General features: G+C 40.1%; 1 protein-coding gene across 3 annotated transcripts in view; it reads right to left on the reverse strand.

Moving 5' to 3' along the window:
- Positions 1-267: 267 nt before the first annotated feature.
- The window catches only part of LEPR (leptin receptor), a 59339-nt gene continuing 33474 nt past the window's right edge, over positions 268-26132 (reverse strand). For 2 of the 3 annotated variants that reach the window (XM_034779828.1, XM_034779827.1), the window contains 12 exons: positions 25410-25703; positions 25109-25226; positions 18316-18515; positions 13731-13879; positions 13288-13447; positions 13115-13197; positions 10606-10822; positions 8813-8995; positions 7766-7861; positions 6964-7066; positions 5905-5980; positions 268-1448 (listed from right to left, as the gene is read on the reverse strand). In XM_034779828.1, coding sequence (XP_034635719.1) covers positions 627-1448; positions 5905-5980; positions 6964-7066; positions 7766-7861; positions 8813-8995; positions 10606-10822; positions 13115-13197; positions 13288-13447; positions 13731-13879; positions 18316-18515; positions 25109-25226; positions 25410-25703 — 2501 coding nt within the window. In that variant the 3' untranslated portion in view covers positions 268-626. Of the gene's footprint in view, positions 1449-3682; positions 4931-5904; positions 5981-6963; positions 7067-7765; positions 7862-8812; positions 8996-10605; positions 10823-13114; positions 13198-13287; positions 13448-13730; positions 13880-18315; positions 18516-25108; positions 25227-25409; positions 25704-26132 lie in introns of those variants that run through there. The other variant, XM_034779829.1, reaches the window with a different exon arrangement.

The raw sequence follows: 26132 nt of genomic DNA on the forward strand, positions 1-26132 counted from the left end.
CTCATTTGAGTGTCTGCAACAGGACATAGTCTGAGGGTAGGTCTACACTTACCCAGTAGTTCGGCGGCGAGCGATCGAACTTCTGGGTTCGACTTATCGCGTCTTGTCTGGACGAGATAAGTCGAACCCGGAAGTGCTCGCCGTCGACTGCGGTACTCCAGCTAGACGAGAGGAGTACCACGGAGTCGACGGGAGAGCCTGCCTGCCGCGTGTGGACCGAGGTAAGTTCGAACTAAGGTATTTCGAAATTCAGCTACGTTATTCATGTAGCTGAAGTTGCGTACCTTAGTTCGAATTAGGGTTAGTGTAGACCTGGCCTAAGAAACATGTAGAGTAGGCACCACAAATAGCTAATTAAGTACCAAATACTTGAAACAACGAAACGAGGAACTGAAAGCCCTAATCTGAGGTTTTTAAATTAGGCCAATACGTGGAATTCTGTGGAGCCAAAGTGCTGATTTATGTCAGTCAAATGTAGGAGCAGGCATCCAACTTCAAAATGTGGGCATTACATGTTCACTATGCTTGAGAGTTTCCTGTGGGGTGGGTGGGGAAGATATTGACCCTTCTAAAAAAAATACTAACAGTAGCAATCAGGTAGAAATATGGGACTATGCTGTGATGACTTAAGTTTTGGTCTCTGTTGTCTCTTGTACTTTAATGGTGGTGGCCTGAAATTGTGGCATGTATGGTACAAAGGTTTTAACAGAGTTTTCATATTTAAGGCTATTTTTGATAAAGGGATTTAAATCGGAAGAAATATCCTGAAGAAACCCCATGTCTTTGAATAAACCATTTGTGTGAAGATGACACATCACTCTAGAATTTTCTGTTAAAAAAATATCATTTTCATTTTTTTTAATTGATGTTAGCCCTAAGTAATAGAGGCTCCTCTCAGGACTGTCTCCATCACTGAAAGTGTCATCATGGTCTGAAGGTTCTGAAAAGCCCTCAGAAGAAACAACAGAAAGGGATATCGTTTTGCTAGCTTGGCTCGGATGTTGATCAGGTAATATTAGAAATGCCTGATTTCCCACCTCCCATGATCTAGAGAAAGGATCTGTAACTAAGGAATCTTCACCCAGGAAGCATCCATTAAATGAACCACTTAGATTCTTTTGCTCTTCATAAAGCCCACTTGATTTCAAGTTACTGATAATTGTAGCGTACTTAATATTGGACTGTCTCGTAATTCCTTCACTGACTTTGTCATCATGGGAACTCTCAGAAAGGCTGTTACTGAAATGGCTGCTAGAACAAGCTGAGTCATGCTCAGAGTCTTGAATCGTTGTGAACATTGAATCAACTGCTAATAAATCTTGCTTGTCTTCACTTTTCAATGCTTTAGCAACATTGATGTCTTCCAAAACTATTTCTGGCTCCAGAAGAAGAGGCCCAAATGATATTGCTTCAGGATGCTTGATAAAAAGATGCTCAAAAGTTTCAGGCTAGAAGAAAAGATATATTTTAATGCTCATCTATCATTGAATAGCTTTATTTCAATATGAAGTTACTGTACTTAAGAGCCACAGATGAAAACTAGCATATTTTAATATAAAAAGTACATTGATGAAAAACAAACAAAACCTAAGTCTGCTATGTGGCAGGGTATCGAAGGGGGGAATTGGGGATAAAGAAAGCAAACACATGCCTGTGTCTTATGTATGCAGGGAAGGGTTGATCCTGAAAGGTGCTGAGCATTCTGGCTTAATGCAGCAAACTCCATTAATTTCAATGGCACTATTCATGTCCTTAAAATTAAGCTAGTACTTTAGTGCTTTGCAGGATAAAGCCTTATATGCTACAGGATTTTTTGGCATTTTATTTCAATTGCATGAACAATTTGGCATATTAGAAATGAATCAAAATAATTTACAAACAACTGAAATGACTCTGCCTGTTATGATTATACTGTACTATCTAGAGTCAAATCCTACCATCCAATAATTTTTTTAGGCTCTTCACCTGTAAGTAAGGACTGCATGTTTGAAATTCACACCTACCCACCCACCCACTTATTTTAGGGCAATGCGTCCTATCCTACATCATAAAGGATGGGAAATATATATAAACATTTCAAATATACCACAGTATAAATTGTTAATAGGAAACTGGCTTTCCTATTTACTACTAAGAAAAGTTCACTTTAAAGTGTATACCCACTGATGAGTTTAATTAAGACAAATAAAAAACAATTAGTTAAAAACAACAGATTGTATTTATGTTAATAAACCATACAGATATTATATCACAGCAGGAAACCTTCCAAAGTAATGAGGAATATTTCATAATGCTTAGACCGGTGTACATTATAAGAAGGTATGGTACTATTTTATCTATCTTAGGCTAGTGGGTGTTTGTTTAACCTAGAATAGCCATCACCATAGCATTTAAGGCCCTGATTTAGCAAGGTATTTAAGCATGTTTTTAAACTACTCACATATTTAAATGTCAACACTTGCTTTGGTACCTTGCTGAATTGTAGCCTAAATGCTGATTTGGGATAGCTTCTGCATTGCTTGCATGCTCAGAACTCCCATGGACTTCAAAAGTACTGTAAATATGACATTTAAAATTAGCAAACTGATTACTGAAATGAGCTGCAGACAGTTGCTACAATGCATATACCAAGAAATGTCTTTAATTCATATTGAACGTCCCTTGCTGAAATGTATCCTTCCCTAAGACAGATCACCTATGAATCCAGGTAGGAATGTAGGAACTGTTGTAATGAATCAGACCAATGGTCCATCTAGACCAGTATTCTCTCATCAACAGTGGCCCGTATAAGATACTTCAGAGCAGAAACCCCACAGTAGGCAGCTGTGGACCTCTCAGCAAACATGTTTCTTACTGACCACCAATAACTAGAGGTTGACTTAGGCCCTGAAGCATGAGCATAACTCTGGATATGAGTTCTACAGGATCACATTAAGAATACTGCCTATCACGTTTTATCAAATATCAAAAATTAAATGATCAAATACCACTTTTTAAAATAGATTTCAATTAGTAAATGTCACTTTCTGCTGAATCAAACATGTCACCAAGTAAAATATATTAGATGAATATACAAATACAATGAATATACAATCTCCTGAGAAAGATGCAATACAATAATATAATGTAAATAATGACAGAGTAATATGTGTAAATATTGCTGTAAAATATGTTCTCAACATGTGTGTCATATGATTTGTGCAAAAATATCTTATAGCAGTTAACATAATTCTATGAAACCAAAAGGAAATACTCATGGCCTCAAGTGGCACAGACTAAAATTTAATTCACACTCATTTGCCAGACACAAGGAGACTACAAAATATGCTCCCTTCATGATCCTGCAGTCTTTAGGTCCTGCTTAACTTTACTCACTGGGAATAATCATTGAGGTCAATGGGACTACTCACACTACGGGTACGTCTTCACTACCCACCGTATCGGCGGGTAGCAATCGATTTATCTGGGATCGATATATCGCGTCTCATTAAGACGCGATATATCGATCCCCGAACGCGCTCACCGTCGACTCCGGAACTCCACCAGAGCGAGCGGCGGTAGCGCAGTCGACGGGGGAGCCGCGTCCGTCGATACCGCGCCGTGTGGACCCCAGGTAATTCGATCCAAGATACTCCGACTTCAGCTACGCTATTCACGTAGCTGAAGTTGCGTATCTTGGATCGATCCCCCCCCCCCCCGCCCCCAGTGTAGACCAGCCCTATGTAAAGTTAAACATGTGCATACATCTTTTCAGGGATAGTGCCATAGTCATTACTCAGCCATATCTCCCTTGGAAATCATTTGGAGCTTTAGATAAGTAAGGTCTGCAGGATTAGACCCTATGACCCAATCCTGCAAACACTTATTCACATCCTTATCCTTAAGTACAAGAGTCATTTCACTGGAAAATCAGTGGGATCACCCATGATCTTAACATTAAGCACATGTGTACATTTTGCAAGATTGCAGTACAGACGCAGGATTTACTCATCCTATACCGTACTGCATTAATGGTTAAAAATGATAATATTTTGTTAAACTAATACTCCATAAATACAGCCTTGCAGTATCAATCACAGAACAGATATAACTTAGAGAATTTTTTTTCACCCCTAATGTCAGACACTATTATTAAAGTGGCTGTGGGAATAGCTATGTGTTTAAATTATAGTGAGTGAAGTACCTGTCTACACAAAATAACATGGACAATGGTTTTTGTCAGAGAAAACTAAGGCACAATGAACATTTCTAAATTATTTCTGCAAATTCTTTGGACTAAATTCTGCACTCAGATGCATGTGATCAGCTCCCATTGACCTTAATGGGAGTGCTGTGCACATCCAGAGGCTGGGTTTGGTCTCCTCAACATGCCTGAAGTCTGTGGAAATTCCCAAAGCTGTTCAGCATCAAAATCAGGCTAGTTCTTGAATAAACTACCAATAACTCTGTTAAAAAAATATTTTAAGTTGATAACTGGGCAAGTCTTGCACTTAACTAGCTGAATCTCAGACCATTCTGATATTTCTGCTTCTATGGCTCCATCCTCATAGGTGCTGGGCATTCTCAACTCTTATTGAAGTCTAGGAGATGAAAGTGTTCAGCCCTTTGCAAGTCAGAGCCTTAATAAACAGGTCACTAAACAAAGGTTAAAAATGTGATTTCAAGCAAGATTTTTGCCTACATGTGTAGCAAACCCTGCTCTAGGCTGCAATATGGCAATTGTCCCTGATTTTGCATGGGCATCTTAAGTATTGAACAAAACTATTTCCAGGACTATCTTTAAATCAATCATCATGTATTGTATCTGTGTTTCCTGTCTTCTGAATGTAAACAGAAAAATCTTCTAACAATTCTGTATATGAAGTCTGGGAGCTGGCACAATGGTTCAGCAGGAAGTGATCATGATTAGACTTCAAACAATGTCCATTCTCTGTTTAAATGAAATGAAATAAAATAAAAGATGAGAAAAGAAAACTTCATTGGGAATGAAAATTAAATATCTGAAAAAAATCTAAACAGTCGTGGGTCCATTAGATGCATTTTCTTTTTGAAATAATAATCCTGAATTTTTAAGTTACTGTCTCAATGATTACACAATAAGTGTCAAATTCTGGAACTGAGGGACAAATTCTCAGCTAGTCTGAACTGGTGCAAGTCCATTTAAGTCTGTAAATTGGCACAGCACAACTGTAGCTGATCCGGTTTGCACCAGCAAAGAATTTGGCCCTGGGTATGCACATGTGCCCTCCCCACCCCCCAACTTCAAAGGGTGTCATACAACTAATCATCTGGTGGCAGGATTTAGCTCTACTTCACACTAAGCCTGGACTTTGACTCAACTTTGAGTCCTAGCCCCCACTTCCATCTACACAAAAATCAGTTTGACTCAGGTCAGCAAACATACAGGACCTGTGTCCTGGCACGCTGCTGGAGGAGTGGATCAGAGCCCAAGTCCTGCTCTGACTCGAGACCAAGCCCTATCTTTTTGCAGTGTGGACGCAGCTCATGCCGCAGACCAGAGACAGAAGGTCCGCATAAAGCAGTGTGAAGGTATTAACATGGCTGTGAGACCTGGGTCCAGCAACTGTAAGCCCAAGTTTACAATCCCGTGTGGATGCTCAAGTACAGGCTTGGAAACACTGGGTCCACAGACCCAGGTTTACAATGCATACCCTAAGATTGCCCATGAATTTCAAAATAGATCTTGATCCGAGGTTCTGGCCCACATCCAACTGTCAGCTTTCTACAGCTGAAGAAAACTGCATTTTGCCATTCTCAGTGGCTTCAAGATCTTGTGTTTGATTATTTGGATAATTCTTAACAGTTTAACACTTTAAACTGAATGTAAGAGTGTGAAACACATAAACCATATTAAAAAAACGTATCACTATGGAAACCCCATACCTTTTGAAAATTAACTCCTTGTGCCCAGGAGCAGTTCTTGGGGTTTGGAACATCCTCCCAGAACAGTTTCTTCATTCTGAAATGTTTAGACAAAGTATTGATTTAGTACTGAATATACACATTGTATATATGGCCGCGCTCAAGACAGAAATATAGAACTGCTCACTGTCATGGTAGCACAAGGACATAAGCAGAGACACGTTAATGGCCTGAATTTCAAAGGTACTGAACATAGGCATTCAGAAATTTCTAGTTCCCAGTGCTGTGTTCAATCCACTAAACCAGATGTTCTCAAATTGGGGGTTTTATTGTGGGGGGAGGCATGAGGAGCTTTGGGGTGAGGGGGAAGCTTGCTGTGCTCATTTTACCCACAGCAATGAATAACTAACAAAGCTGATTCCTCCAGACATATCAGTCCGCAGACAGTGCTGCGCATTTGACTCTTGATGGCGCTCTGCATTGTGACGGATTTCTGCTAAGCTTGCCTAGCAAATGTATACAAAGTCGTTGCCATCTGTACGTTAATCCGTTTGCTACAATGCGGCCTGCACATTTAATTGTGAGCATCGACCATGATCGCAGTTTTGCTTTTGCTTTTATTACAATGGGTTACTGGCTCATTCGTGCAATTCATGGAATTGCTCTGCTTCAAAAAACAGGCACACCCATCACACTAGTAACAACGGTGTGATGCCAGTAAGCAGGATCTCACTTAAAGGTGACATTACTCTATACTTAAATGGCTCTGTTTGAATCAATGCCTTATAGTTTTTAATATGTAGTGAGAGTTGCATGTTGATTATTTTTTTATCGGTATATCTACTTGTCTAGTGCGGGGGGGATAAACTACTGCAGACACAAAGAAGGGGGGCGCAATCAAATACGTTTGAGAACCATCACACTAGACTATGCTGCCTTTCAGATAATGTACATCTCAAATACATAAATGGTGCCAAAAGCAAACTAGGTATGAGTGTTTCTATAGGCACACACTTTTTAAGCTGCAGTATCTTCTTATAAGCACATTTAGGGAATCATATGTGAAAATAAACAACATGCCTTTGTTGCGAGATCAGCAAAGTTCCAAGCAACAAAACGAAGGATGAAATAACTATTGGTAGAATCACATAGAGGCCTGCATCATTCCGTTTTTCACTCCGATCTGAAAACGAAAGGAATCTGTTTCACACTATTTGCAATATTTTTCCAGTCATCGGTCCTAACTTTATTGCAATTAAAAATATCTATAAATAGAACCGTTTAGATAATGATCAGTATGCATACAAATCAGAAACAAATTATTCGACTGTACATTAGTAGGTTATACATGCCCTTAAGTAAGTTGTACTGTGTCACTCCTGACGTGTGGACAAATACACAGGAGGTGAAATTACTCTAAAAACTCAGTGGCTCCCATGTCTCTGTGGGATTGTCCATTGTTCCCGTTACTCAGAATCATCACCAAGTCAAACAAAGCAAAGGGAGTAGCCCATACACAGAAGAACCATGGGAATATAGGACCTCAGAAACCCCTTGGGACTGTCCCAACATATGTCCCTTCCCTACAGAACACTGTCCCTTTTGAAAATGTGGGTGAAATCTTGAAATGCATTATGGTATTAAATTAAATGTACAGACAGTACCAGGAGAAGTTGGTGGGGGTACTCCACTGACTTCAACTAAGCTATGCCAATTTATACCAACTTGACTAGGGTCCGTTATACTTCAATCACTGTGTTTTCACCACTGTTTTCTTGATGTTTCTCATAAAAACATGAGCAAGAGTCCATTCCATATCCAAATGGAACTTTTACTAACCAGCTGCTGCTTAATAAAAAATAATTAAGATCATATTGGTCACCTTTGATGAATTCATCAGTCGTTTTGGGGTTGCCTACTCCTTCAGGGGATATTGGGTACAGGCTAAACTGGTACTTCTCAATAAGAATAAAATGATCTGGAAAGAAGAAATCAGGCTTTTGATTTAAATTCCAATTTAGTAATACTATAAAATACTAGCCTCTACAGAGGCTTTGATCTCATGCAACAGAGGCTCAAGGCAAGCTAACAGGAAAAAAGAACTATTTCCTCTAGTTTAAAACTTTTAATTTTGGATTCAAATGTAGACCCAACAATCTATTTTGGATATATTAGCAATTTATTCTGATGGAATTATTAGCTTTTGATGAAAAGGTTATAAATATTAAAACCACAGAGCACATATAGTAAAATCTGGATAAATAGTAGATATATGTAATATTTATATTTAACATACATTCAGCATATATTGGTGTTAGCATAACATATATAACTGAGCTTTCCTCTTTATCACTTCCTCACTAGCCAAATACAAACCCACACATGTACAGGATGTAACAAAGATGAAGCATACTTTTTCTCAAGTTCAATATGGTAATGATGATCCTTAAATGGATGTAAATCAGGAGCAACTCCATTCAGATCAAGGCAGTTATATCAGCATGAAGCAGGTGCAAATGAAAGGAGGGTCAGGCCCAGAGTGAGTATACTATATGGAGATTTGCGCAGATCTGAACCGACTAGGCTGTAGTGCCTTTGTGTGCAGCAACTAAGGTGCGCATGGCCTTGTGGACCAATGCCCATGTGACACAAGGTGATATAGGACCAGGGCCTGGGTTTTTAACAGCAATAAGGACCAGTTGGCAATTCTGTATCAGCCCGGCTCATTAGCTCTATAGTTGACCCTCAACTGACAAGTAAGATTCAGTACAGCCAAGAGCAATCTTTAACACTCAAACTATTCTTTCATTAAAAAAGAGAAGGATACAGCAAAGAGGCTGGATTCACGTATCCAGAAAGTACAACCTTTCACCGCACTGTAATACAGGTAAAAAATACCATGTGTGTTTATTTTAAAGTACAAACTCACCATAAATATAGTATTTGCTAATATTTGGAGCAACTCGTATCCATTTCATTTGTTCTTCCTCATTAAGGTTTTTCCATTCGATAACAAAAGACGTTATCACATACATTTGAGGTAAAAGTGTCCAGGTCAGAATTACACAACTGCTGTTTACTGGATAAGCACTGAGTGACTGCACGATATTCACTGATAAAACAGTAAAAAGCATGATTAAAATGAGATCAGCTATACCAAATCAGAGTTGGGATACACATGCTGCATCTCAGATCCAAAGAAAAAGACTATAATGGTTTAGGTTCTCTGTTGTTTATTTTTGCATGTACACTTGTCAATGAAGTGACATTGTTTTACACCAGCATCGGACTTGTCTTCACAGTGGGGTAATGCGCTCTACAGAGGTGTGATTTCTAAAGCACACCAACATGTTGCACATTAATTGTTCCATTCAGATTCTGCCAGTGCACACTGAAGGTACCCTAGTGTGTTTTAACGTAGTTCTGTTTGAAACAGCACTACATTAAAGCACACCAGCAGCATCTACATGGACCGATTAATGTGAAAATTGTTAGTGCACTTGAGAAATCACACCCCTGTAGAGCACATTAGCCCACCGTGTAGACAAGCCCAGAGTATCTGGCTCCAGGTGTTAAACGGATCAAATCTGTGGCTTGTGTTCCCACCACATTTTGCATCGAGTTCTCTCCTTAAGCAATATTCCTGTTTTGAGCAATATTCCTGGTTCTTACCTCGATCTTTCAAATCTTCACTCCTTAGTTAAGACATACCGTAATAGCTAAAACCCATCAAAATGTAGCTAGCAAAACAGAGAATACATCTATGGCTCAAGTGCTGTTACACTCTTCTATGGAACAGGGATAAGAACGTAGGTGGCCAATTTCCATCGCGAGCTCCTGCTGCTAGTTGCAGCCTTTCTGAGGTATGTTCATGCACACCATCAACCAGACTTTGACCCATAAAAAGCACATGCTTTTAACTACTATTTTACAAAATTTCAGCTCTGCCTATAGGTTGCAGTAATGCTTCCCACAACATTTAAATACAGGCTACCGCCTAACAAGGTAGAGTCTGGGTGAATCAACAAAGAGGGCGCTCCTATGAAGTGTAAAGTCAATAATGAGTAAGTGAGCTGTCAGAAAATGCTGAGTCAATGGAAATCAAAATGTTCCACAGGAATGCGTTGATTTCACCAAAAGTCTTGACAGAAGAAGCAGGCCGGCCGGCGAGCCTGCCTGCCTGATTTCCTTCCAGCCCACCTAGCTCCCTAGTTCTCCCACTGCTCATCTGCCGCGGGTTCTCAGAAAGCTGGGGCACGTCAAGCTGCTCAATTTCCTGGGATCTCCAGTTCCCCTGCAGTCCACAGGGTAGGCTGCCAGGCTATCCAGTTCTCTGGGTCCCCCATACTCACACAGCAGGCTGCCAGGGAAATGAATCCCCAGCTGGCTAGGCAGTTGGCAGCCAAGGGAGCCAAGCAGTCCCCGAGGTGAGCAGCCAGGGGTCCTGGGATGCATATTTCATTTCAGAACCACCAAAACGTTCCCGCAGTGGGAATGTTTTGGCGTTGCCGAAACAAAATATTGGGAAATGTCAGTTGTTAAAAATGTGGCATTTCAAGCTTTTCATTCCTATAATAGCAGAGAAAGTCATCATAAGATGTACATTTTCCTTGTTAATAAAGATTTCTTTGTTAAAAGAAAACTGCCAAAAGGCAAGTAGGCATTCCGAATTTTAAACATCTTCTGAATGCATCAGTGTTATTACTAACCTGTTATTCTTACCTGTGCTCATGTGCTGTGACAGAGTTAAATTAAAATTCATTGAGGAAGCTCCAACTGAGTTAACAGCTAGAATTGTAATGGTGTCTGCATCCTCTATCCATGGATATGTATAGGTAGTGCCATTGGTGACATATTCCGTCCAAGTGATGTTTTCTGAAGTGTGATGCTTTACAATATATCCGCACACACTGCATAATGAGTAATTCTTCATCAATGGCTGCAGGAAACATCAGTATATTTTAGTTGGCTGGGTTTGATTTTCTCTGGGCAGTAGAGAACAGCCTTCTAGTTCTGAGAGAGCAGGACCCTAAATGATACCCATCAGTGAGACTACTTTCCTTATACCTAAAATATTGTTGTCCATTTAAACAGGCTAAAGTTTTTCCATAATCACTGATGCCTGACATCTCTACTTACCATAGCTCCTAAGACAAGTGTGATCAAGGAAATGCAAACCTTCAATTTGCTCTGGTAACTCATTGTTTTATCTTATTATTTTTAAAGGATGCAGAGCCAGAAGGAATTGCCATGATCCTAAATTGGGGACGTATTTTCTGTAAAGGAGGCTCAAGACCAGATGCAATAATGCATGCGAGGCTGCAGGCACAGTTACCATGACTACATGTGCAAATAAGGGTAGTCAGTCAATCACCTAACTTATCATTTGCATGTGCAATTACACAGTTTGCATGTAGAGTCATAGCAATTGTACAGGGGATGGTTTACAGGTGCTAGAACAATTCTGCACACAGACCTTGGGCCTCCTTTTCTGAGAATCTGGTAAATGGACACTAACATCTTTCAATATAACTTGCATTCATTGTTTTTAAAGACTCCAAGTCATAGAGTTTAAGGCCAGAAGGGCCTCACAACCAAAATAAGCCCAAAGGAGACTAGATTCTGTGCCACAGGCAAAGAATAAGAGGGACTGAGGTGCAACAATGCCCGAGGGTCCTGCAATGGCAGGGAAATGAATAAGTGAGGTATATCCAGATAATCCTGGAAAGCGAACCACATTCTGCAGAGGAAGGTGAAAATCCCCAAGGTTACTGCCAATCTGACCTGGGGGAAATTCCTTCCTGATGCCACATGTGGTGATCAGTTAGATTCTGAGCATATGAGCAAGAACCAGCCAGCCAAGCCTTGGAAAGAGAGAATTCTCAGTGTCATCTCAGAGCTCTGGCCTACCCTGTCCATGGTCCCATCTCCAACTGTGGCCATCTAGATGCTTCAGAGGAAGGAGACAAAAAACATCACACCAGAATACATGGGGGGGGGGGGAAATGAGGGGACTGGAGATCCCTTCCTGACCCATGCAGGTAGCCAGCTGAAGCCTTTGTTTTTTTGGCACATGTAGCCAAGCATCAGACTCAAGTGCAATATTTACAATAAATAAATAAATAAATAAACAAACAAACAAACAAACAAACAAACAAACAGTACATCTTTGCAATTATATTTTATAGTGTATTGCCTGGTCAAGTCTTAAGACATCATGATTTGATTTATACATATGATATTGGAGCTTCTATTCCTCCAAACTGCTGTGAATCAGTGCAGCCCAGGTGGCAAGATTTGTCCCAACAGGAAGGAGGGTGAGTGCTTTACTCTCTGGATAAAATACTGTCCTTCCTATCCTGGGTGCTGAGAGGCTGGGAAGAGGAGCTGGCCATGCAGTGATTCTTTAGCAGAGCAAAAGGACTTGTTTGCTTTGAGAGGTGGGGATTATGTGCATATGGGCTGTGTGGGTGATGAACGAATACGAGCAGCACATACCCCATCCAGCCTGTGCTACTGATTGCCCCAGGTAACTGCGCTTAGGGTAGAGTCAGATCCTATTCACCCAAGATGGGCCTCTGGTGTGACAACCAGGGCAGTTAGCTGGGACACCACCAAGTGTTCTGCTGAACTGTAAATCTGGAATCCTGCCCTGCTGCTGAATAAAAACGTCTGCTGACTGACTGAGTGAACGGAGAGTCACTGTGTCCTCATAACCATCCAGAGCAACCACACAGCAAAGGGAAGGATTCTGTCCTATTAATAGAATACTATGTCTTATTGGTGAGTAGGGAAGAAAAACAGCTCTGCCAGCTCATGGTAGAAAAGATTTCAGTGTATAAGGAAAAGGGAGAGAGAACTGCAGACAGAAGTAAGGAGAAGAGAGAAAGATATGGGAGGAAAAGAGATAAGAACTGTATTCTGATTATATTGCAGTACGGCCACCAATGTTTTTTAGGAACCTCTATTACCTGACAGCGCTGCTTAGTGAGAGGTGGTAAAATTAATGAAGCTGTGTCCTAACTATTCTGTCTATAAAAGGACCATGAATAATGAATGTTTGAGTCTGTCATTCAGGACCCCACGTGTTTGCTCGATGCCCACCTCCAATAACTCCACCAACACTTTTGAATCATGCATCCCACAAAGCCATCAAACTGTGGCATCATCCATATCATGAGTGAGAAACAGAGACAGTGAGAGACAGAAGCTGAAATACAATTCTTCATACCTTCCAAACTAAAGTAACATTTTTCTGCTTCCTTATGGGATCTTCATTAATAACTCTCCAAAATTCAGGACCTCTCAGGGGAGCTGCAAAATTACATCCATTTTAAGAAGGAGAACAATGTCACACACGCATAAAACTATAATCTTCAGAGTGTATTTATAAACTACACGCACCTTGAATATCCTGTACAATGGTATACGCTGGTTTACTCCAATCACTCCAGTAACCTAATCCATCTAGTCCACTGCAGCGCACCTGAACAATATATACAACACAAAGGTCCAGTACCTTTATCATGACTGATCTTGTTGGTGCATTTGAAACCTCAAATATCTGCAAAAGAATTAAAAATACTTAGAATCGGAACACCACACAGTTTTCTAGGCATCTGATTGAGATCTTAACTTCTCGAACTGGTAAATTCAGACCTCTTGCCCCTAAGTCCAATGAAAGACTGCTCACTAATATAATTTTGCCACAGAAAATAAATTCTAATGAAACTAAAATACTTTATCATATAGAATGAATTCAACATACATTGGTTGATTGACATGGACTTTGCATGCACAAACACTGCAAGGATGAAAACATTATTTTGTATTAAGTATAATCGTACCTCCCATAATATTTCTTCCCTGTTCACAGAGTACCGAATCTGAAACTTAAGATCGCTGTTCGGAAATGCTGGGTTTGTCCAGCTCACATTCAGCAGCCCAACATTCTTGGTGATTTCTGCCTTAACGTTAGAGGGAGGAAACGGCTTCACTAGAAAATTGAAGAGAAAAAGCCACTGAAATGTAGACTCTGAAATTTCTAATTGAAGCCAATGATACTTAATATTCTATTTTTCCCCTCTACATTGGACTGCATTGTGATCTTAGCTACAGCAATGCAAATTCTTCTCTGATATCAGGGGTTATTCCAAGATTTTCTCTGGCTTATCAAATCAAAATCTTCTCAGTTTAACATCTAGTACACCATACAGGTTCGCTTACTCATGCACTACAGATGTAACTAAATTGTAATTGACAAATTGAATATCTGTCCCTGGGATTTTGCCCCAAATCAGGACAAAAAGTTGAAATATCAAAACTTTTCACAGAATGAAAAATTCAGAAAAATGTCAATTCAGAAATGTCAAAACATTTCATTTTGGTTTATCATTGTTTCATGTGGGGACAAGTCAACATTGGTGTCTGCATCCATTTCAGGTGCCATGCTACCTCCTGGAGACTCTACTACAGGGAGCTTGCAGTGGGGCATCATGGAAGATGAAGCAGGGCTAGGGACTGGGGGCCCAAAGGGGAAAATGGGGGCACGAGTAACCCAGAATTACAACTCCCATGATGCACCACAGTGGCTCAGGCAGAAGCAGAAACTAATATGGAGTCAACCTAAAATTCAATGTTTTGATTTTCCAAATGGAAACCTCTGCCAAAATTGCTCTTTTCCTATGAAAAATTTCGATTTCAACAAAGCCCCATTTTGCAACAAGAGAACGTTTTGTTCAAAGTTCTTTGAGCAACCCTACTAAAAAGCAAGAAAAAAAGCTGAAGAAAACAACAGGGTAAGGAGAACTAGAATGACCACTTTGTTAGTAGCACGGTGCAGAGCGTGTTTCACTCACTGTAGCTCAACAGCTTTATCTTATCTCTACTATGTTTAGAGTGATCAGTGTGTAACTCAGACTTTTAAAAACTCTTCAGGCCAAGTATATCTGAAAGCCTTCATTTGCCAGCACGCCTCAATGTACAACGTGTATACTAGAAGTACTCTCCTCTGCCTGAAAACTAATGGATATTTGATCTGTTAGATCCTACTAAGAACTTACATTACTTTAGTAACTTGCAGCTGCTGTGTTGGCAAGTGCAAGATTCTTTTGGCATGCTGTATAGGCAATACAAGTACAGGACCAACACAGCCCTGCATACTCCACTATGTGCAATGGTACACGCATATCTGAGAAAGAGCACCGAAGGCCAGGATTACAATATGTCAGTGTTGCTAACGTCAACTTCAACAGAATCTGCAAACACATTTGTCAAAACAGGATGAAAAGAGTGAATCGTGTTTTTGAACCACAAAGGATCACCTCCTTGATCTGCACTCATTTAAATATGTTTGAATGCTCAAAACTATTTGTGAACTCCAAAAATGGCCACATTGTTAGCCCACGCTGTCACTGTACTATCATTCGTTAACTCGTTGCTCTCTGCAGTGCTTGGGAAAACCAAGTACAAAAAGCAAAATGTAAAACACATTTCTACGTCCCAAAACCCCTTAGGGAAGAGGTATGGCCATAATGCATTGGGGTTTTTCCTTGGGCAATTCCTTTGGTCATTGTTCCCTCCATTTAAATTTTAGCTCGCAATGGAAGATTTGGTTTAATTTATGCTGAAGTCTTACTGTGTGGATTTGGTCTTCTGCTCCCATAACATAATATTTTTACTCTGTTCTATTCTTGCTGTGCTTTAGCAGTCTAGTTGGAAAAAAGAGAGAAGTGCTTGTTCCAAATATTGACTAGAGATGGGTGGGAAAATGCTAGTTCTGCTTTCATATACTGTGTGAAAAATATTTGGGCAGAAATTTTGTCCTTTGGAAAACCTACATGGGGCTTAAGACTTAGATGAGTCCAAACTGTAAACCTTCTCTCTGGACTTTGCAAGGCACCATTCCTGAAAACTCCTAGCAGACATTGGTTTGGCCTGTATTCTCAAGACAAGTTTAAGCAAAGTATTCTGTTAGTGTTACAGAAGAAAGTTTGTTGAACCTAGGGTGACCAGACAGCAAATGTGCAAAATCAGGACGGGGGGGTAATAGGAGCTTATATAAGAAAAAGACCCCAAAATTGGGACTGTCCCTACAAAATCAGGACATCTGGTCACCCTAGCTAAACCTGCAGTCTACACCTGTATCAAAAAAATCCACTTAAGAGATACCGCTTGCTGCAAACCCGCTATGGGGAAACCTTAGTAAGGCCCTGAAATAGCAAAAGCACTTTAGTACATGAAGAATCCCATTGGTTTTAATGGGAACACAAACATGCTTAAAGTTACATGTGTTTAAATGTTTTGCTGGATCAACAATCTAATCTACCAGGGAGTCTAGGACCTCAACTGTACAATGAAATGTTCAAGCTAATAATATGAGCCACAAGGCCTTCACAGAAATGTTTATTCATTGGCGGGGGTTAATTTGCTGTTTTGGTGGTTTTTTTAATTCAAGGCTAGGAGAAATTTAAGGCACAGACTCTTTATGGTTCTTATGTGAGTCTGGCCGGGCAATCAGAAAGAAGTCAATCACAAAACATCGGTTTTCACTGCCAGTTACTTTTCACATGCCAAAACTGGAGCCCCCAAAGCAGAACTGTCAAAAAGCTCAGTTCCCCAGTATCACTTTTGAGTGCAAACTTTTTTTGGAGAATCTGTATTATTAACCTTCATAGCAAAGAATTAAGAGAAGATCTGAAAATATACAGATGCACAGCATAGATATTAAAACAGGAATAAAACCCTATTCAACAGGTAGTTTCAACAGGTATTTAGGGATAGATCAGTTGTTAAAGGAGTAGGTAGCACATAATTAGGGATGGGGGAAAAGGTTTGAGGTTTTATAAGCCTCTTGAGGCATTGTTTAGGGGCCTAATATAACTCCCAGTGACTTCAGAGGGATCTGGATCAGGCCCTGGCTTAGCAAAACTAGTTCTTGTGTGTGAAACTTTTATCCTTAAATTTAAACCCAAGTGTTTTGTAAGGGAAATTCACAATTAAAACAAGTTATTCTAGTGAATGGAACTCTGTGCTATGCAGGGATACATTCGTACTCTCCCCCAAAAGCTATACTGAGGTGAATGAGTGCCTCTGTGTACAGTATTTATAGTTTATTTTTTCAGTAGTCTCTCTCCTCTTTTCTATTTCTGCTCCTTTTTTAAAGCCTCTTCTAAGCAAACGTGAACCCTGTAACATTTGAGTGAAAGTCAAACTTTCAGATCCATGGGGCCCAACTCACTAATGGTCCCTGAAGTCACTCCAACATGAGTTTACCACACCATTTCTAAGTGGATTTGTAATTATTCCCTCTCCTTAGTACTAATCCTGAAATATTAGTTGGGTCTGTTTAGAAACATACATCAGAAGAAACACTGTGCAATGAACTTCTTCAGCCTGTGAGTGAAACTAGGTGATCAATTCTCTTTCAGGTTAGCATTATTATTTTCGTTTGTACTGCGCCTAGAGGCCCCAGTCAGGATTTTAGTCCCACTGTGCTCGTCCTTCTACAAGCACAATAAGAGACAATCTCTGACCCCAAAAGCTTTCAATGTAATTTGAGACAAGGTGCAACAAGTGAGTCTGACAAACAAAAGGAGGGAAGGAGAAATAAGAATTATGGTTACAGAAGTAATAGCCAACTGCTCGGTGATTCCTAGTGGCTCCAGCTAAACTTCATTTTCTTTGTATTTTTTTATTTTTATCTTTTTATTTATTTAAAGGACATCAGCTACCCCGGGCAGCCACAAAATGTAGACATCTGTGCCTGGGTAATTTCTTGTAAACATCACAGCAGAGGGGTGTCTGGGGGAGGGTTTGAAGAAGTAGTCAATAACCGTTATGGACCAATTCAGGAAGGCAGTTCCATGCTTAAAGGCAGCATGGAAGAAAGTGCAGAGACATTTGTAGCAGAAGGTAACAGACAAACAAGACTGACATCACTGGCACAGCAGAGGATAGGGACAACACAATCAGATAAGAGCAAGCACACAGGGAGAGAGGCAGAGCTATGGAGGGACTTCAAGGTAAGGTCGGAGATGATTCCTTCCTTCCCGTACCACTAATAATTGAAAATGCACTTTTTGGTGTGCCATGAATTAAAAACCCCCCCACAAAAACAAAAACTAACAACTTTTTAAATCCAACCTTTCTTGTAAATGTCTCTGCAATAGCCACAAATTGATAAACAAGTAAACACTGGTTCTTTCAGCTGAAAACGTATTGTGCGAAGATAAGGCCTAATCCAAAGCCCCCTGAAGTCAATGGAAAGGGTCTCGTTGACTTCAGTGGTCTTACAATCAGGACCTTGCAGCTACTTCCAGAATCTGAGCTATCCAAAAGGTCATGAAGAACACCTCCACCTACAGCATATAGACATTGCTGCCCAAGACCACTACTGGAAGAAAAAGATATTAAAGAAATCTTTTGACATACCCACATCTGCTGGAATGACACAGGTTGGTGGGGATTCAAGTTTTCCTAGTTGGTGCTTTATCTCTATCCACATGGTATATCCAGATAAAAGAAAAATAGGCTGAAATGTACACTCGTAATAATGATTCCTCTGTAAATGGCATTCTTTTGCCTCCGACTTTGGAGGAATACTTGGAAAGTCAGAACAATAGATACTATTCCTTAAAAAAGATGAAAACATTCAATTAATAATTTTCAACAAAGAGCTGTTTCTGTTATGAATAAAACTCCAAAGAAAAGTTAAGAAAATGCTGAGGCTTAGAAATAATATTGATTGGAAATCTTGAACTTCTCATGCCATGTTTTAAGCTAAAGTCATAACATTTCTTTATAAACTGCTCACTTCCCTTCCCCTCTCCAAAATTACAACAGAGGATCACCCTTTTCAAAGTAACATTGAAACATAAAAAGCAAATGATACTTTCAATTAAACACAGGAAAAAATATTTTATCCTCTTGGTGTTCTAGCTATGCTTACAAAATTAGAACTATTATAATCATTCTTAGCGTTTGAGGGTTTGCTTGGTTTAATTAAAATTGCACTGCGTGGCTCAAGGCAATATGGTAATGAGATACCAAAGATTTTTCCTCTACTTTACCACTTCCAACCCAGCCCATGCCTGACTGAAAGCAGTTATCCGATGGCTGTTGTTGTGGCCTATGTAAAATAAGTTGCTGACCTAGAAGACAGGATTTTCACAGCACTTGATCACCTACACATTTGCCACTCATTAACTGGCAACGTTTTGGGTAGTGTGAGCAGAGAGGTAAAGGAGTTTGGGCCTGATCCAAGGCTCACTAAAGTCAATAGGAGTCCTTCCATTGAAATCAATGGGATTTGGATCAGGCCCTGAAAGGCCCTGTGGATAATGAATTACCTTCTGAGCTCTAGAAGTATTTCCTCCAGAGCACAGTTGAGAATGCTGGCAGTGTAGTGTTAGGAGTTTACACTTTTTTTTTTTAAACTTGATGTAGGGATTTATAGGACTCCCTCCTCCCATTTCTGTAGAATCTGACCACTCCCCACGTATTTAAAAACTGAAGCACCACGAACAATCTCTTTCCTCCTTCCTTCCCAGCCTCCAGAAGAAATGGCAGAGAGTTCCTAGGGGGGATGAGTGTGTGCGCACACGTGTGCTGGGAGGGGGCAGGAGAAGTGATGGAATTACTGAGATAAAGTTGAGTCAAAATAGGATTTGCACATTTAGTTCTGAGTGTGCATGGGCGCTCTCCTCCCGTGACAATGAACTTCATTGTCTAGTTCCAGCGCCTGTGGCAGTTCTGTTGCCTGCACTCAAGAGCCTCTCCCTAGTGAATGACAGTTTCATTGGGCCAGTGGAATATAGCTGTGGTGGGAGGTCATGATCATAAAAAAAGAGCCAACCTCCTTAATAGCTAAGGCCAATCGCACAGAGAGCTTTGACTATCAATAGGGCCATACCAAATTCATGACCATGAAAAACACATCATGGACCGTGAAATTTGGTCTTCTCCCATGAAATCTGGTCTTTTGTGTACTTTTATCGTATAGTATACAGATTTCATGGGGGAGACCAGTGTTTCTCAAATTAGGGTTCTTGACCCAAAAGGGAGTTGCCGGAGGGGGGGGTCACAAGGTTATTTTAGGGGGGTCACAGTATTGCCACTATTACTTCTACACTGCCTTCAGAGCTGGGAGGCCAGAGAGCGGTGCCTGCTTGTTGTCACCCAGCTCTGAAGGCAGCACCCTGCCAGCAGCAGCACAGAAGCAAGGGTGGCAATACTATACCATGCCTTCCTTACTTCTGCGCTGCTGCCTTCAGAGATGGGTGGCCAGAGAATGACGGCTGCTGACTGAGGGCCCAATTCTGCAGGCAGCAGTGCAGAAGTAAGGGTCGCAGTACCACAACCCCGCCACAATTCCTTTGTGGGTCAGGACCCCTACAATTACAACACTGTCAAATTTCAGGTTTAAATAGCTGAAAGCATTAAATTTACAATTTTTAAAATCCTATGACCATGAAATTGACCAAAATGGATTGTGAATTTGGTAGGGCCCTAGCTATCAGGACAAAACATCTTGACCTGAACTCTCTGTTGAATGGGGAAACAGTACAGAGAGCAATGATCTGTTCACAGAAACTAGTATTGCTAAGCATATAGGCAGCTGCATTTGACGCCACTGAGATCTTTTCTCAGGAGTGGGGCTTTTCTCCTAGATACGAGTTGGAATAATAAAGCCCAGAGATCACAAATGCATGGATCACCCTAGCCAAGTCTCTTTGGATACATGGAGGACTTTCGTTTCCAGAGCTATCAATTCAGCACTTTATAAGAACTTAACATTTGTTAAAATAAAGAAATAAAATAAGGGAGAGAGAGCGCTTCTCCAGCCAGTGTGGTGGCCAGTGCTTACTCAGTTATCGTTTTTCAGAATACAACCCCGTGATTCTGTGCACCATTAGAGCCCTTCTACAGCCAACTGTCTTGTTGATTTTTGACACCAAGTATGTAAGACACACTTATACAGAAGATTTCCTTCTATGTCCCAACTACCTGTTCAACTGTAGGAAGGGAAGTAAGTTCTTCTCCTACTCTAGTAAAGACAATCGAGAATGTGGAGGTGAATTTAGGACATAGCAAAAGCACTAACTGGAATGGCCATTGGGACAATACAGAATATCAAAATATGGCTCTTCATTGCCATGTATAAGGTGCATTAGACCAGATATTCAACCTTTTGATGCTGCACGGTGGCTTAAAGACCCACAAAAAGTAGAATACTAACACCTGAAATGTCTGACAGAATTTTTCCCTCGTTGGTTCCCTCTTCCACACCCCTTGTGCCTTTACCCCTCCCTTCCTTCTTAGTTATGTCCTTTTCCTTTCCTTCTCCATCCATTTCCCCTTCCTCTAGACCCCTCCTAACTTTCCCATTCTCTTTCACTTCCTTCCATCTCTGTATTTCCCTCATTCACTCCTTTTTAGATCTCTTGTCCTATACCTTCCCTTTCCCTCCTCTTCTGTACTTCCCATCTCTTTTCTCTTCCTGTCCCTTCTGCCCCTCCTGCCTGTGGTGCAAAAGTGTTGATCATGTAACTCCAATCCACCAAGTCCACTCCACTTCTTCTATTGGAGCCCTGTTCCCTTGGCCTGCAATACATAAAAGGAGTGGGGAATGGAGCAGAGGGGCTGTTGGGAGGTGGGAACCAAACAACCACCTCTCCCCACTGGAAGACCTCCTGGGGACATAGTGCAACAAGACAAAACAGCTAAGGGCTTGTCTACATGGGGACACACAGAAAAGTTTATCCAAATTAACTACAGGTGTGAATTTAAAGTGGATTTGTTAAACTCCATTAAATTCATGTATGGACCTTCGCAGTCAGAATTAATGTGGCCTTAATTCGGTTGAGCTTAAAAGTTAAACAAGCCGTAAGAAAAGAGCCAGGAAGTGGACATGCTGATGGCAGAAAACTTGAGGAGTATGTGTTAGAGGTAAACATCCTGGTTCAGATCCTCAGCTGGTGCAAATGAATATAGTTCCATTGACTTCAATGAGCGTATGCTGATTTGTACCTGCTGAGGGTCTGGCTCCCAAAGGGCAGATTGATGTGTGATGGGTGATTCTGCCTAACTGGACACACATGGCTGGAGCTCCATGAGAATGAAATCCCCTTTAGTAACCTACCAGATAGGGTGGTGTTAAAATAAATCCTGACAGGCTGCCAGCATCCATACCTAGCAATCAGATTCAGATGAATCACAGAGTGGGAACTGGGTGTGGGGGTGGTGCAAAATGCTAATGTGGCTAATGAAAAAGAGGAATGTTTTCAAATTTTCCCTAAGATACTAAAATTTGGATCCAGGCCTGTGCAGCTCAGGCTTTTTGAGCTACTCACCAGAGATGTAACTGGTTATGTAATTGGACTCTAAGAGGTACATTTAGTTATATTTCTCCTGTTAATGTCAATAAAACGAATGCATATTAAATCGCTACATTCTGTTCTGAAGATTTACCCCATCATTCTGGATTTTTATTAGATGGTGTGTGCTGTTTTTGTTGGCAGTGCTGATTTGTAGAGGAAGGTGGAATAACAGCCCCATCAAACAGTGAAAGGGCAAAATATTGCATCACACTAGAGTGTAGAATGGGATTTTATTTGCAGCATTTTAATTGCATCAGTGATTGTGAGGAAAATAGAAACTAGCACAACAGATTCATGCTTCTAGCAAAAAAACAGGAATGATGCAAATACAGCATGTTTAACTCTAACCTTTAGACTCCAATTTTCAGGATGGCCTCGTACCTCCAAAAGGACACTGATAAGCACTACATAGCTATTTCTATATATTAAATTATCTTCACAGTCTTTCTAATATCACCACCTTAGATTATTAAAACAGAAGGAATTTTTCAAATCAAAGGTTATTCTTAAATATTTATGGTGGATGCTTAAACCTGGCATTTCATTCAGTTTGGGCAGTGAAACAAAGTGGTCAGTTTCACTTAGGTTTCTAGCTTATTGTTGGCCAGGTACATTGTGTGTTCTTGTTCACAATGTTGCAGGCAAATGCTGAAAACAACAAAGTTGTCTGTTATTTTAAAGAACCTGGAAATATTGCCATTAGTCAGATTTGTTTAAAATTTATTTTCTACTTTAGTTATTCTCATACAAATTGTTTTATTCTCATTTAGATTTGTATTTTTTTTAATGAAACTTCAACAGAATCAAAACAAAACCAAACAAACAAACAAACAAGAAAGCCGGCATGCACTTATACACCGTGTTAGTGTCAATGCCTGACCTACGCATCAACCTATAACGAGATTATAGATATTAGGAAACACCATTTCTCTCAGGCAAATTTATCAGGCATGTTTGAGACCAACATGGAAAGATGAGAGAAAGAAAGGGGAAGAGCATGAAAAGGTGTTTATTCCAACATAAGTGACTCTAGCAGGTAGTCAAGGCAACATTTAGCCCAAAAGTCAACTAGTCACAATATAGTCCCAGAAAAGGTTTCCATATGAAATCCTAAGGGTTCTGTTTATTGTTCCATCCATCAAAGGCTTCACTATCGTGCCCATCATTTAGTATTTATGGTCCAATCCTACAAATACTGTTGAGTTCAGTGGAACCACTCACACTTCACACTGTGGGGCCCAATTCAGGAAAGCTCTTCACTTAAATCCATCCCTATTCAAGAAAGCATTTAAGCTTTCCTGAATCGTGGCTTAAGTGTGTGCAGGACCGTAAGTGCTGATTTAAGCTTCTTTGCCCAAAGGATTCTCACATATCCCATCTAGTCCAGTAGGGAATAAATCCAATGATTTCCGCTCAGGGAGGTTTTGTTTTTCCATTTTATTTATCCAAGTACTCGCGCAGTTATAGGAATCTTGTGTGTTTAAAATTATTAGACGATGTGAGAGAGACCTTTTCACAGGGCACTCCTGGCACATAGGTATGAATGTTGCATCAACTATACCACACATTTTCCCCCTAGTAGCATTGCTACTCTGTCCAAAGGACAGACAACTTTGGGGACCTAAGGAAGAGACAAAAAGATGTGACGTTCTCTGAAATTATTTGGTACCAGGGGATGACTGCAGAGAAGAACCAATGGCTGGAGAAGCTGATGTAGGGGAAAGGGTTTAGGATATACGAAGCATTGTTCTAACTTCTATGGTGAATGGTCTCCACTTCTGCTAGTGGGAAACCCACCTCTTAGGCCCTACTTAGTGTGGACGGTCAGAATTGTTTTGAATTAGGAAATAAGGGGGAAACCGCAGGAACAAGTGGAAAACTGGGTCTGAACAGAACCTTGCTTCCCCAGCTCTGCAGCAGGGATTTGAATTCTATTGACCAAACGTCTCTATGCAAGAGACCAAATTTGTTACACCAAAGAACATCTATGAAGATTCCAGTATTTGGCTTCTTCACTGGCATAGCGGAGATCAGAATTTGGTCCTAAGCTTGCATGTACCTTCCAGTTCAAATATAAGCCTCAAGGGCCAGGCCAAACCTTCTGAAAATTAGACCATGAATATTAGTAGCAAACTGAAAACTGCTCCAGCCACTAAAGCTGTTAAAACTGTAAAGTAACAACCTCCTTCTGAACAAGATCTTTTTCTTTTGGAATGAGCCAAATTCTGCCGTCATATATTTAATCACTATGTATGTGTAAAGTTGAGTGTAATTTAATATACATGAACAACTAGACTCAGTCATACAAATTATGATTCAAGCAAATTTTCCCATTGTGAAAAGCCATACAAATCAAAATCCATTGTGGCAAAGCAAGGTGGGCATTTGTATTGCAAAACCGGAACAGAGTTTGAAAGAAAACAGAAGGCTTAAAAGGTATATTCAATTTGCTCTGCCAGGACTCAGCCCTGCTGCCTGTGGAATCAAACCAAACTCTCATAGCACAGTTATTTAGTAATATTTTCTGCTTCAGTTTTGAACATGTTTTGTCCACATTTTCAAAGTTGGCCTCCAAAATTGTGTCCACAAGTTTTGCAGGTGCTGAATAATGTGCAAATACAACCCACACTGGGTACTTTGAGCTCTTATGACCTAATTTGTGCACACGTGTGAGATTTGCTGGAACCTGTGGGTTCCATTTTGGAAGCCAGCTGGAAGACCAGGTGAAAGTTTGATCCACAATGGCTCAGATTTTATATTCACTTCTGTGGAGCATCTATTACTGCATTAATATTTCCAAAGTAACAGTTTCCAAACAAATATAATACATTAAAAACTATACACACCTGTAGTATTTTAACTGTAAAGAACTCCCCACAAGCAATGTATTTGTGTTTGCGGACCATCTGCAAGTCATTTTAGTTAAGTACCCATCAGTTTCACATGTGATATTGATATTGACATCTATTTAAAACACATTAAAAATATTAATACAAATAAAGCTACAACTGTTAAGGAGACAAAACTATGCATTATAAATCACTGTTGTCTGCAAAAACCTTCTTGGAATCAAACTGAAATGTTCTGACTTGAAAATATCAAGTATACTGAAGTTTATAAAAAAAGTGAAGTCATCCTGAATCTTACCTACTACATATAATTCAGCATATCGATGATGACATTCCCTGTTTTGATTACAACAGTACAATGCATTATAGAAGAATTTTCCTCTAGGTTTTGTTGCACTCAAGTTGAAAAGAGTAACTCTGCTAACACGATCATTCACAAGTGTATACTGTCTCTCTGGGATTTCTTCTGCTAAATTCAGCCACCAAACAATCTTCTTCGACAAAATCATCTTGTTTTTATCATTATAGAGGCAATGAAAGGAAACATTAGAACCAACACTCGTCAGTATCTTAGGAGGGAAGTACATGACATCTGTTACAGGGAAAGGGAAAAAAACAGAAAAAGAATCTTTAAGCGATATGAAACTTCACACAAAAAAGGTAGCTTTACAAAATTATAGGACAATCAGAAATGCTTATTTCTATCAAAATCTTGCTCCTAAACACAGGAGTCCAACTCTTACAATTTAATGAGTGTTACATGGGTACAGGGACAGCAGCAGAAGAGACCCCCATGACTTATTTTATCATTATTTATATCTATTTGAACATTTATATCTGCATGGACTTTCACCTTTAATATCCTTACTCATGATGGAATAAATGAGATGGAACAAATGCAAGGTCACATAACATACTATATAATCTTACACATGGAGTACATTTTCAGGAGGGTGCACCTGTGTTGCATACACAAACATGCAGTTGTACAACTGGATGGGCAACTGTGTTGGCAAGTGAA

Source organism: Trachemys scripta, chromosome 8 (assembly GCF_013100865.1).
Source record: "Trachemys scripta elegans isolate TJP31775 chromosome 8, CAS_Tse_1.0, whole genome shotgun sequence".
NCBI classification, from domain to species: Eukaryota; Metazoa; Chordata; order Testudines; family Emydidae; genus Trachemys; species Trachemys scripta.